The 14,748-nt window shown below is 37.8% G+C and overlaps 1 protein-coding gene across 2 annotated transcripts in view; it reads left to right on the forward strand.

The window, feature by feature from the left end:
• Positions 1 to 14,748, forward strand: part of ZFPM2 (zinc finger protein, FOG family member 2) — a 308,180-nt gene that overhangs the window by 146,213 nt on the left and 147,219 nt on the right. For both annotated transcript variants that reach the window (XM_033072539.1, XM_033072549.1), the window contains one exon: positions 3,374 to 3,492. In XM_033072539.1, coding sequence (XP_032928430.1) covers positions 3,374 to 3,492 — 119 coding nt within the window. The remainder of the gene's footprint in view (positions 1 to 3,373; positions 3,493 to 14,748) is intronic.

A 14,748-nucleotide genomic window follows, 5' to 3' on the forward strand; every position in this document is an offset into this window, starting at 1 on the left:
AGTCTTTACACTTCTTACTGTGAGTAGTGATACAGCAATAAAGTCTCAGATCCTCTTCCTTCTCCTGATGTAATCTGTGAAGATTCTGAGCAGTTGTGCAGGGGATAGTAGCCGTAGAGAGCACTTCAGATTTACATCTGAACTTCCTTTGAGGTAGAAGGGGAAAATCTTGTCTTGCTGACACATTTTTCAAACCCTTTTAATTAAGAGTCACAGGGTGAGGTTCTCATTTTCCAGCAAACACCCTTGAAGTCACACATTACTTCAGGTCGCAGGTATGGCATTTAAACCAGCATCCCTGCGGGAAGTCAGCAGTGAGCAGGGACAGCCCCAGCTACATCAAGTGGGAGACTGAACCCCTGTATGCTGCAGCTGTGGTATCATTCACCAAACAGGAAATTTTAGAGGAGAAAAATGTTGTAAATAAATGTAGAAAAGTTGCAGCCAGTGTTAATTTTTTTCTTATAAAAAAACAAAGATTTTCAGATGAAAAAAATAAAATCTTCGCCAAGGGCTAAATTGTAAAGTGCCACACCTCATAAAGCATAACCAGATTGTCTCATTTTGCAAAAAAATGCAATCAGATTGTCCCTTCTAACTCTGACATTCATCCATAGCATTAAAATGGTTGCTGGTCATGGTGACAAGAGAGAAATGTATCTTTTTTGGAGAACTGCAATGAAGAGAAACAGAAAGGTTTTGCAGCAAAATATTTTGTTACCCTGCCTGCAATCTGCTTCTCTTTCATGGTGTTCTAAGTGGATGGGGAAACACAGCAGCTTCAGTGCAATTCACCATGATGTTACCCCATAGGCAGTACATTTCAAAGTATTCATATATATTGAATATTTCCTGAACTACAGCTTGGAACTGTAACAAAAGAGAATAAGAGAGAGAATCCATAGTAATTTATTTAATTATCAACAAAAGGGAGAAATGATATTTGGAAAAAAAATGCTTGTTCTTATGCTTGCCTCCAATCTGAACTACTTATCAGGTATAAGATTCATGCTATTAATTTTATTTAAAATGTAATGTGTAATGATGTGTACCTTAAAACTTTGGTAGCTTTTTGGATATCACTGGTTGATCTGCCCTAAGTTTGTCGTTCTTAATCCATTAAAAGACAGGCCTGCTTGTAAATCCACAGGTACAGATAAGGAGTCACTGTTTGACTGTGTCTGAACCCTTTTCAAATGAAAAATGTCAGTGGCAGAAAGGGAGGCTGAATTATTTTTTAAAAGGGTTTTCAAAGATTCTCATGATTCCTCTGGTATCAGTTAAATGTGACATGTCCATAGACATGGCTGTTTTTTAGTGTGTAAAAGCAAGCAAATGCTGCAGTTTTCATCTCTGTGTAGAGAGAAAATGCTGCAGTATGGCTAAGTGATAAACATGTTACTTTGCAATTTCTCTCTTCCGTAATTAACATATAAAGAGATTTTTTGAAGCTAATACAATTTGTAACAATGTGACTGTGAGAAGGAAAAAATGCTTTTATAGTTGTTTGGATGGGTTTTTTTTCTGTTGGGATGCATATATGTCACATGTGTAAATTAGATATAATTAATCCATAAGCTTTCCTGCTCACATACTGCCTTATAAAATGTCATAACACTGGTATGATGAGGACTCACCCACATACAGAGAAGCTTTTGTAAACCGATACAGCTCTATTTCCTAGATTTGTTCCAGTTTGCAGGAAGGATCTGATGCACGATTTTACGTAGAGTAGTTTTGTAATCTGCAACACTCAGAGGTGAAATTTAGATTTCTGTGCTTGAAAATGGAAGCTGGAGCCAACTCTTCTATTTGGAAGATGGTCAAGATTAACCCCTGTGGACAAGGAAAGGCTTTGGAACCTGACTGCAATGCAAATCCAGGCATCCAGGGGAATGTTTAGCTCAGGGAAGTCTGTGGAGGCTGCGTGTGAGCCAGGAGGAGTTACTCACTTCCTTCAGCCCAAGGTTCATTTCACAACAACCACGAGTTCTAAATCTGGGACGAATTGACTCCTTGCACAGTTGGACTTTGCTCTGTTTGTGGAAAAGCACTATCCTTGTTTGGGGTGGAGTTGTTAAGATGTGCTGATGCAAAAGACAGGATTCACTGTTGCATCTGTTTGGTGTGGAAAGGGAGCAAGGGGCTTTAGGGGTCATGGAAAACAGATCATGAAAAATCATGGCTTCAGCAAAGTTGAGGTGAGCTGTGCTGCTCCTGAGAACAGATTTTTTGCCTACCTTCAGGAAGGGCAAAGCTTGGAAGCACGAGAGCATGGAAAAAAGCAGTCAAACATGTAACAGGAAAAGTACAGACCAGCCTGTCCTTATTCCATCATATCCTATGAATATCTGAAACCAGAATTTATTTAGAAAATAGTGTTAGAAATTGTGTATATAAATATAACTGTTGCTGTATTTTTAAATGAAACATTTGTTGATAAAAAATAGTCTTAGTGAAGGCACTGCTTTCAAAGAAGAGTTGTCCAGACTAATATTTTAATCTTGGAATGAAGTGAAAAAAGTATAGGGTAGGAAAGGTGGTGACTGAATTTTATTTTTCCCTCCATGAGAATGATCAGTGGTATTATTCTTTCTCTTTACTGGAAAATCCAGGAAACTTAAGGTGAGCTAAAGCAAAAATTTCTCTTTTGAGAGTTCATTTTGAAGTCTTTGATTTAAAAAATAAAATTCATTTAAAAAATATATCATGCAGTAAAAATCATTATACACTAAAAAAAAAGTCATCATACATTTTCCCTGTTGTTTTTACTTATTTCTTCTTATAACATCAGGCTAGCAATTAAAACTTTTTTTGCTTAATTCTGAAATGTTACCGCCTGTAAAAGCTCAGTTCAAAATCCTTTTATAATTGTAGTAAATGCTTTTAGTAGTATCTTGGAGGTGTTGTGAATTTTTTATGGCTATATGCTGTTTTCTCAAAATTTTAGTTGCTGCGTGCTTCAAAATGTGATCTTGTGCAGCAAAATGCATCAAGGGGATTAATGCACCAGGTGTGGCTGTCACTGGACTCTCTCTTTTCAGCTGCCATTTCCCCCCTCCTCAGCGCTTCTTAAGAACTCCTATGGAATGCTATTCTGAATAAAATTGCTTTCAAACTCTAATGCGTGTGAAAAGATGCAAGAAAGGAATGGAACTTTCTGAACCAAATTTGAATATAATTATAAGGGAAAAAGGTTTGTTTTCCTTTTGCGGGATGACAAGATCAGTTGTTTCCCAGACAAGCATAATTAATTCTCATTATGTTGGTCCTCAGAACATGGCGCGTATAAAACCAGCACAAAGGCAGAGGTGGTTGTTGTCACGGCACGAGTGAAAGTGCTCTCAACACTGCTTGTTTTCTTTGTTTGCAGGAGAGTTGGAGGTGGTCCAGAAAGACGGGGAGCGCAAGATCCAGAGCCGGCAGCAGCTTCCGGTTGGAACAACATGGGGGCCTTTCACTGGCAAGATGGATCTGAATAATAACACCTTGGTACGTAGATGCTCCGCTTTGTTATGCTGCGTGTCGTTCTGCAGGGAACAGCCCAAATTGCTCCTCAGATGGAGCACTGGAAAACAGGCACTGCTGGCTTTGATGGACAGTGGTATTTGGCTCTTAGCCAGTTTGTTCGTCTATGGCAGCCATCCACATGAAGTTATTTGGAGCACAGGTTAATAGTGTTTAACTTGTTCTTTTGCTGAAGGGAAATGTCCCTTCCTTGTTTGCTGAACCAAGGTGTTGTGTTTCAGTAGTAAGATCTGATTTTTTTTTAGGACTTTTTAAATTTTTCATAGTATTAATTGCTGAATACTTTATATTAAAGAAAGGTATCAAAAACAAATAACTACATTATTTTAGGATAAAATTAATTTGCCTTAATGTAATTGAACATAGCAAAATCTTCCATCAAGTTCGCATTTTTTTGAAAAGCATCAAAAGACACCTGTCATATAACATATTCTCAATTAGCCTCATTTTTTATTCTGATTGCAGAAAGTATGTGGACCATTTTACTTAAAAGTAATGCTTTACTGATCTCACTTCAGTGCACTGAAAATCATGTCATTTCTAGGTCTTCATTTCATCTTTGTTTGTGTTGGTTTTAAGTCTGAGCTTCAATATTGTTTGTGTGTAGTTCAGATTAATTTTCTGAAAATGTCAGGAAGGAAACAACTAATATCTCTAGAAGGGTTTAAACAGTCTTGGAACATGCATTGCCCTGTGGGAAACTTCTGAAGAACCATTATCTGCAGCTGGATCACTGTTTGCTGTTACAGACCTTGCGTTGAATGTGTTTAGCGTAAAGACGTGTGGGATGGTTTCACAGGAGGGGATTACAGGCTTTTGGGGTGCACACATCTGTGCTGCAAATGGAGAAACTGAGATTCCCAGTGTTCTCCAGCCCTGGGGATCGTCCTGACCTTGGAGGGCCTGAAGAGAGTGAGGAGCATGGAGTGGCTGATGTGTCATCTGGGGCAGTGTGAGAGAGGGGTTATGTGGACAGGGTAGAAAAAGGGGGAAATTTATGGTCTTCAACTCCTCCCTGGAGAACCTATGCCTGTATAATGGAGTTCTCTTTCTAAGGGTTGCAGGATAGGATGCATGCTACTTTCTGTAAATATGCATATTAAAATTTGAGTGAAGCATTTTTCTGTCATGAATACTCAGTATAGTATAGATCTAGTGCATAGTTGAAATTTAAAATCTTACTATTTTGTACTCTTTAGCATAATTTATTAATCAAATAGTGCTAAGAAATGTTACACAAAGTGACATGGAAACTTTGTCTAGGTTTCCAAGAGTTCAGTATTCCCAATCCAGATCAGATTTCCCATTCAGGCACCTGAATAAAGAATAGATTTTCAGAAGTCCTGCAGAGTCAAAGCCTCTTATTGTTAAAAAGGAAAAACTGGAAAATTTGAACTTGTCTCATTTTCTCCATCCATTTAATTATTATTTCTTCATCTATTTTATTATTGACCTTTCATCATTCTCAAAATGTTTTTAAAAAGTCATATGTGGCAACCAGCTGTAATTGAAATAATTTTTTAATCCCAGTATAACTAATTTCATCAGCTTTCACATAACAAAAGCCTTAGCCCCATTGTATCTCAAAGTCTGTCCAGAATCCATGCTACAGAGAAATGCTAGTTTGGTTTTATCCACTTGTACCACTTTATCAGGTATATACAACATGAAGATAATGTTTAAGTATGGGAGATGATGGAAGATGATATTGATTGTCCCTTCTCTACAAAATTTACCTTTATCAGATATTCTTAGGATGCATTTACAACATGTCAGCAGCCAATCATACAATCATATTGTGTATATATATATATATTTTTTTTTTTTGTGGCATTGTAAAATAACCACAATCCTAGTAGAACCTTGCTTCTTCCTTAATAGCTCAGGAATGTTTTAAGGTCTGTTATTGCTTTTTGAATTTGGGCAATTACCACTATTGCTATGCCAAAAGCATTTAGCTAAGATAATTGGGTTTTAATGAATTGACCAGTATGCAGAACTGACTTTCAATTTTTTGGTTGTAATGGGATGGAACAGCTTTCTCGGTGTAGTTCAGAGAGGTGTGCGCTGAAAATCTTCAGGTCTTTTTTCTCACTAAACTGGAAAGATACTTTTTTAATTGTCAAATTAAAAATCATTAAGTCTATTTTTACTACCACTCGAAAGATTTTACTTTTGTTTTGCCTACAAATACAGACACATTTGGAAATCTGTAAAAATTCCTGTAAACAGAATTTTAGTCCTCAGAAATATTGTTTTGTCCCCTGAGCAGCTCCATCCCGTGAAAAAGTCAAAACTGAACTGGGTGTCATCTAGAGCAATCTGATTTCACTTCGAAGTTGCATCTGACTTTGAAGTTTGCCCTGCTTTGAGCAGGACTTTTAACTGGATGACCTCCAGAGATCTCTTCCAACCTGAGTTATTTTCTGATTTTAGGTATTTTTTCCTTTTTCTTAAATATCAGATGTTTCCTGTAATACTACATTTGTTACTGTAAAATGCTATGTGAAGAAATACAAACCTTTTGATGCAACTTTAATTTGCTGTTAAAGCAACAAAACGTCAGCATCAGCTTCTACATGGTTTTCTTTTATCTTTTTCTTTTTTTCTCTTGAAATGATTCTGGGTTTTTTTATGGTTTTTTTGACACATTTGATTACTTATCTCAGTGTGGTACATGTTCTCTGTTGTTCGTCGGGGAGTTGGGATTCTTAGGTTATTTATATCTGTTTTGGGAAGCTCATTTGGGTAGAGCCTCACATCTCTAGAATTCAATAAAACTTTCACATGAGCAGATGAAAACAGGTTTATTTGTTTTCTGAATGAGAACCTCAAGCATTGCACTGCTATAAGCACCAAATTTTTGGAAAAAAATTTTAATATGGATATTGTTTTGGATAGAGAGGAAAGGAAAGAAAAATTGAGGGACCCCGAGGTGAGTAAATAACATAACTTTTGCATCTTCTATCTTTATTGGGAAATAACTTTTGTGTCTGAGTAGAAGTATCTTACCTGAGTGTACTCTTCAGTGTTTGCAGTGTGGCAGTGCCTCACAGGATTCATTCAAGCTGTAACAGTCAGAGTTTCCTTATTCCCCTTGCACTCTGCACTGAGTGCAGCCTGTATATGTAATATCCTGGTTGAAGTGCTTCTTGTTTCCAACAGTGCTGCATTACTGAATACAGTCTTGCTGCTGCTGGCTCATGAGATGGAGCAAGTTAATTAATTCAGCATGGTATTTAATTGAGTCACCGTGCCAGATGTCAATTACATTTTAGATCTTTCAAGTTTCTGTCTTGAAATATGCTAGCAGTACACATCTCAGAGTAGAGGAAGATTGGGCACCTTAAACAAAAATTATTTTAATGCTGTTCACAATTGCAATAGGAATAGCAGGTGTTGGTATCATCAACAGTGTTGCAGCACTGTTGGGAAATATGGTAGAGCAAAATCCACATCAGGACTGGAGAATACTCAAACTAAAGGTGGACTTGAAAGAGTTCAGTGGCTAATAAAGTTATTAATTTTTCTCATCTAGGAATTTAGCCAATAGTCATGAATTACATACCATTGCATGATGAAATAATATATGCTATTGGTACTGTTACTGTTGATGAAATAGTCTGCATGCCGCCAGCAGAAAATCTTAAGACATTGTGTTTAGCAAGTAAGTCTTGGATCTTAAAACTTGTCTAGGCATTTAAGTTCTATTTCAGCTTGACTTTAAGAACGTCTTATATAATTCTTAAATATTTGTAGATATCTATTATAATTGAAGTGATAGACCTCCTATTTAGATACTTTTAAATATCTATTCCTGTAATTTTGCCAAACTACTGAAATTCCTCTGCTCTCAGCTGCATGCATAATTTGTATCTAGCAGCACAATTGGGCATGAAGTTTACTTCAGTTTACTTCATTTCCTTCCACTACTTTCATTTTCCACCTACTGTTCCATAATAGTTGGGTAGTCCCTAGAAAATTAAATGCATAGGAATATCTTTTCAAGCCTAGAAAAGGAATGTGTCTACATGTTCCCAAATTCTGCTTGAGATTTAATATAGTCTTGCTGTTTAGACATACAGACTTGTGAAGAATTTGAACAGTACTACTGGCTGTCTACATCTGGTGAAAACTCAGCTGTAGATTGGAAGACAACACAATTTGACCATGAAGGCTTCAAATCTGTGTCTTGCTGCATCACAGAAAATTCAGTAGTTCATGGATACCCACAAATAGATAGAAATATATTTTGATGTATCAGACTCCTATCTTTAACAGGAAAATGGGTTTGCACAAATGCCAAGGCTAATATGAACATGCAGGTGAAAAGAGCAGAAGACCTCCTAGACATACAGAGCACTAAAAGAAGAGCTGCTGGATGTAAGCAGATGTAAATTCAAGTCACTAGCAACCTAGTTAAGAAAAAGCTGTTCACTTGCTTTTTTCAGCTGTAAATATTTTCCCTGTTTGAGGGGACAGCTTGATGGGAATGAGGCCCATGGGAACAAAAGCAGCCCTGAACCACGTAGCCCACGATGGATGTCGAACAGTGGTCGCTCTGGCAGTAGTGTGGAGGCATTCCAAGAGGCCTTTTCCCTTGGCTGCTGCCATCTAGTTTTTGGTGTTAATCTGTGCCCATGGCAAGGTTTTGTGAAGCAAAACAATCATCAGCTGTATTCAGCTCGCCATTCTCATCTCCTTGTTGCAGGGAAGAGTGTGCAGGGCAGGCGTGTATGAGCCTGATAAGGAAAAGAGGATTCAATGTGGCTGTGAAGAGAATCCACAGGAGGAGAATTTGCAGGGTTGGACCAGGCAAGCAGTGGGACACAGCAGGGACCTTAAATGGGATCTGGGAGGTTCAACACCCAAAGAGACATCTCTGGAAGATAGGCTCATGGAACTGTTTGACTGGATAGCATGTGAGAGACTGAGGAGCCAAGGTTCAAAATGCAGTAAAGTTATTCACTCACTAATCTGTGACTGGTCACTTGGGTCAGAAACCTCATGTCTGTAGTAGACAGTGACTTTTAATCTTCAGAGTTGCTGCACGAGGGTTTTCTGGGGACTTTTGTTGGAGATGCGGTGTGGCTACAGAGAGGCAGGAGTCTATCCATACTCAGGCTGTAGCAAATCTTTAGTTTCTTTTTCTCTTATTCAAACATGGAAAGGGATAGGGTAGATTTTATCTTTAAATATTTAATTGCAAGTGGAGAATTCGGCTCTTAATAGCACAGAGACATTTTTATATTTAGTTACCAAAAATAGTGTACTGAGTAATGGACCTTGATTCTCATCTTTGTTATACTACTTTTATACCTTTAAATATTTCACGTGACTACAAAAGCATTTCTTTCTCATATTTACAACTGTTACTATCAGTCTCTTTGTGTTCTGAACACAAAAAGTTTAAGATCACTTCCTTCCATCCCAGTCATGAACAGACATTATTGTTGCAGCACTTTGAGGTGTTTTCCACCCTTGATGATTCTGTGGTTCTAAGCAGCCAATCCCAACACATGCACAGCACAACAGCATGTAGCTGTTGGGTGACACCTTGAGCTGTCCTAAGATCATCAAGTCCAGCTTAATCCAGCAGCACTGTGTTCACCATCAATCGTGTCCCCATGTAACACATCCAAATGTCTTTTGAGCACCTTGGGGACGATGATTCCACCGCTTCTCTGGGCAGCCTGTTCCGATGCCTGCCAAAGTAAAGAAACTTTTCCTCATATCTAGTGTACCTCCTAGACCTCCTCTGGCACAACTTGAGGCCGTCCTACAAACTGAAATGTTTAGAAGAATATTGAGGTATGTCAAGATGTCCTCATGGCCATCCACAATGATTTTTGAGAACATGTCACCTCACATTACTTCACCTTTTACCAAGTGTTCTCCCATTTATATAGACATGTAGTTTAGGAGCATGCAGTGACCAAAAAAAAAATCAAAACTTTCATGCACAATTGTAGTGTAGATTTTTTTTTTTAAGAAGTTATTTCTGCCCTGTTGTTTACATTTACACACATTTAAACCATGCTAATAACATGACAGCAAGATGTGGTAAGGATCTGAATAATGCCCTGTTGGAAAAATCCAAAAGCATTTTTTTCCAACTTGCAGAAGTAGTTTCCAGATCTCAGATAGGGGATGAAGAAACATGATACAGTATAGGAGAACCTTAATCCTTCTCTTCTGTCTAAATGCTGTTAGTATACTGGTATTAGTACTGCACACCATACCATCACCTTCATTTTTGATTATTAAATATTTAAAGGACATAAATTAAGACTGGATTCATTCTTCCTTTTTTTGTTCTTCTTCATTTATAACTTGGTTGATTCCAGAATATCAACAGGGAATTTTTACACAAACTTGCTCTTGCTTTTTAACCTTGTTTCATTAACTATAGCCCTTTTTTGAGACTACACCTACCCGTGGTTCATTTTGACACCTGTTTATCAAAACAGCTGAACTTTAACATTTCTTTAAAACTATCGCTGGTTATTTTGAAATGTTTTTAACCATAATTCAGTTACTTGCTGCTTGCTGTGAGCATCTCCATTAAGCAGAATGTATCCTAATACTATTGTAATTAAGTAGTAGACTTTACCAATCATTTTCACTAAATGAACTCAGTTCCCTGAGAGAAAACTTAATAAACTATCTGTCCTATTTTGGCAAGCTTCATTTCAGTAGGGGGTCCTTCTGAGAGTGGGAATGTACCCTGGGGCACATTTCCAGGCAGCTGCTGAGAGCAGAGCAAGGGGATGGTTCTGCAGAAGGGATGAGGCAAAGTCAGGAGCCTGGGACAGAAATCAAGGCAAGAAAATTTCGTCCAGGGCCTCCCAGACATCAGTAGAGGGAGATGTTATCTCCAAGTGCCAGGCTCTTGCATTTTAGGATGTAGGGAAAAGAGAGAGAAGAAAAGCTGCTTAATTAGAGAATCACTGCAATAAACTTGAGTAGCAACATATTTTTGTGCTTCTACACTATGTCGAATCTTAATAGTCTTCTACCCAGTCTGATCTTCTCTGTACCACATGCTTTAAGACTCAGATGCTTATTTTCCTATTATTGATTTTGCTAAATTTATAACACAACTTTTAGAATGGGATGTAGTCTTCTTTAAAAATTTCATGTAAGAGAAATAATTTATTTGTCTCCATTTAAAGTCATTCATTTAGCTCACTGCACTACAATACCTGACAGGCACGAGTTCTATACTTGTGTTTAAGATGAGAAATTCCGTATTAAATGTTGTCCTCTGAGGAAAATTTTTCAATTTATGCTTTTTATGATGACACTTCTTCTTATTTATGAAACATGCATATTATAGACTAGGCAGATATAAAATGCCAGATTTAAATATTCAGCAGTTTTGGAAGTAATTTTCTTCTCACTAAATCTTAGCACTATCTTTTTTTTATTCTGACATAAACTTCAGTTTCTAAAATGTTGTCACGTAGTTTCACATTCATAGAACAAGCATGGGAAATTCTAGCTCCATCATTTGAAGTGACACATAAGGCCAGGAAGGTGTTTGTGTCTATGAAGATATTTGCATTGTTAAGACAAAAGTTTGGTAGTTACAACATGCATGTACCTGAATGACTGTGAGGCTTGTGCTCTCTCTTTGACCATTTAAAAATAAAATGTTCTGGGAGCTCATGGGTATCTTTTTGCCTACTAGACATAAAGCTATGGCTGCCCAAGAATATTTAGCCTTAGGGTGCTCTAGTAGTGGGGAAAAGCAGAGATGCTGTTGCCTGTGGAGCTGTGGTAGCACTTTGTTGTGCTCAGTATGTTGTCAGGATGTGCTGTCTGGACATACAAATGCATAGGATTATGAAAACATCAACAGATGCTTTCCACAGGAATTGTAGATGCCATGATGGGCAGTTGTTTGGAGTGAAAGTGTGCTGTAGAGAAAATCCTGGTGTGAAAAGTCACCTTTCGGTGGAGTCAAAATTTGTTTGTTAATAAAAAATGCAGACCAAGATACCATAGCATAGTAACATAACTATAATTTAAATTACTGTCTATCTTCATTGAATAAATAAATTACTTAAAGGAATGGACCTGTGGCTTCAGTTAAGACAGTGGCTACTTGCTGATCACTTTCACACAGTGTAATGGAATGTTAAAAATTCCAAAGATCAGTTTCTTTTCCATCTGAATATGCTGGAGAGAAATAGCTTATAAATTTTCAAGAAGGATGGAAATTAAAGTTATTTCTGCTTGTTTCATTGCCAGCCAAATTAACTGTGTTCTGTGAAAGTGTGGGTTTGAACATTTTGAACAGAAAAAACCCTCTCAATATTTCTAGTAAGTATTGTAAGTACAGTATGTGTGAATACATAAATAGATTAAAAAGGGATATTTAAAAATAAATATGTAAAAAATATACTAACTATATATACGTACATATATATATACACACACACAAAGTAAGTGATTGTGAGCATATGAGAATAGCATATCCTAGTCAGAAGGAGGTATTGACTGTTACTAGGCCCTAAAAATCTGTTTTATTTGAAATACTTTGATTTTGCTGAACTTTCCTCACCATTTGGCTGCAACTCCTTTTCTTATGATGTTGGAGTATCCCACAAGCAGTAGCAAAATGAGTCCTTTTACAGATGCAGCAAGTCTACTTTGCACTACCAAAGTATGGGCAAAGAAATTCAGAGCTTGGCCTGAGAAATTCAATGCTGAGTGAAGCTTATAAATGTCCTGAACCTCATTTATCAAGCCTGGAGAGCAAGTTCATCATTCTAATCCCCTGGTGGCTCCTCAGACTCCAAGGAAGCTCAAAAGACAGTCAGCTCCAGCCTTTAGGGCTCCAGAGCAAAAAGCACAGGAGGCACCATCACTTGCTGTCCTTTCCTTCCCTGGCAGCCCCAGACCTGCAGCAAGGACTGCACAGCCAGTACTCTACCTGATGATGTTATTTATGGATTTATTTGTGTGTCGTGATATTCCATTCATGGTAAATTATATGATAGCCCCATTGGGGTTTATATGGTTTCATGTTTATATTGTTTCATTGGTTGTAGCAAGGAGGGTATCGGTCTCTTTTCCCAGATAACCAGCAGGAAATATTCTCTGGAATTGTCAGGACAAGAGGAAATATCCTCAAGATGCACCAGGGAAGGTTCAGGCTGGGCGCTGGATGATTTTTTCATGGAAAATCATTAAACATTGGAACAGGCTGCCCAGGGAGGTGGTGGAGTCACCATCCCTGGAGATGCTCAGGGAAGGACTGGATATGGCACTGAGTGCCATGGTCTGGTTGACAAGGTGGTGATCAGGGAAGTGGCTTGATTTGGCTTGATGATCTTGGAGGACCTTTCCAGCCTAAAGGATTCTGTAATTCTGTAATAATCATGTCCCATCTTAAATAACTTAAAATTAATTAATAAACTTTTGCCCCCTTTCTTTTTTCTAATGCATTTTAGTGTGCTTCACAACTTTTGAATCATTAAATATAGTTTTTTGAGCTATTTTAACCTATTTAGGAAATAATTAAGTTTTGCCTAGACAAAATACTGTTCTTTCTGTGCTGTAAGGGAAGGATAGCACTCTGAACAGTACTGATGCATTTAGGAAAAACTACATAACATATGAGATATCATCACAGTTTATGTAGACTATTCTCACTCTGAGAATATGTCTTATAATTTAAAATTCTTCCTGTCACAGATTAGCTTTTATATCCTGTTTTTGACATTTGATTTCATATCTGAAATGCATAGAAGATACTATTTTTAATAAAAGCTTTATGTATGTTAGTAATTATTATTTATGTATTTATTTTAAAGCATCTCCCATTTCCCAAAATATTTATTTTTTCTTTGAAGCATTCTTTTCCACATGACAATCTCTGATCTGGGGGATGAGTGGCCACTTTTTTTAAACAAGAAACTGGAACTCCTGCAATGTGTGAGGACATTAAAGACAAGTTTATGGGAGCTGAGGGAGGTGTGCCTCGAAGCTGGGGAGGTGAGGAAGGATTCTTCCCTCTCTCCCCCTCCTGCAAGCTGTTGTCTTCACTTTTGGAAGAAAACTGGGGCAAATTAGCATAAAGGAAAGAGAGCAATAAAGCAGAAAACAATAATAGATCCAAAATATCTTAGTTCCTTCTTTTCTGCTTGTGTTGAAGCAGGTCTGTTCTACTATTACTAATTTTTAATTTTGCAGTGGACCTTAGAGTACATCTCAGTCTTACTGATTCGCTTTCACACTGTTTCTTCCTCTCAGATGCAGTTACTACACTAAATATTGGATTTTGTTGTTAAATTACAGATCATATTCTTCTCTTTTGGGATCCAGTATTTTGCTTTGGTCCTGTTTTCCTTCTCACTATGGTCAATTCACCTCCTCCAAATCTAAATACCATCTTAATCCTGCATGCATCTGTGGTGGAGGATTTTCCTTGCCTCTTGGATCCACCTGGATCACAAGCTATGGAACAACATGAAGGATTGCATTAGGTGAACCTTCCAGACTCAGCAAGGTATCAGCAAGGGAAATTTAGCCTAGCTAGGAGAAAGAGCTTCCTAATGTTAAAGAGAGTGAAAAGCTGGAGGAGATTCAGGAGGTTGCAGTAAATCTGTGGCTGGTGTTTCAGAGCAGGCTGGACCAAGTCGACAGGAGTGGTGTAGGCGCAGCTGAGCTGTGGCGTGGGGGAAGGAAGAGGAGCAGATGACCCTGTGGCTTTTGGCAGCCTGATGCTGAGAAATGTCTGCAGCCAACTTCACTTGTTTGGCTGCCCAGAAATGCCTGCAGGTAGCTAAAATCTTTCACAATTGGCTTTAAAAGGAGCAGAATGAGACACTGTTTTTTTGTAGAAGATGGCAGATGGAGCATTACAGGAAGCTAGACAGTTGGTCACACCAGTAAAGGATACTGGTTTCAAAATCTAATTGAAATATAACAAGGGCTAGCTGAGAGATAAGGAAGTAAGCCGCTATATTTCTTTGGCATGTCCCTTCTCAGTTGCCTGCATGCCTGCATGTTTTTTTTTCCCTCTGAATATTCTCCCTTCCCATTCCAGTTTCTTGCTAACTACAGTTAGAATTATAGCCAGTAGAAAATCAGTGTAGCTTTTTCAAAAATTACTTTCAGTTTAACTTAGGACTTTATTTCTAAGTTTTCTGTACATCTTTTTTTAAGGAATATATAAGGATTATTGTGTGAGGATTCTAAGGATTGTTG

This window comes from Catharus ustulatus, chromosome 1 (genome assembly GCF_009819885.2).
Source record: "Catharus ustulatus isolate bCatUst1 chromosome 1, bCatUst1.pri.v2, whole genome shotgun sequence".
In the NCBI taxonomy this organism is placed as follows: Eukaryota; Metazoa; Chordata; class Aves; order Passeriformes; family Turdidae; genus Catharus; species Catharus ustulatus.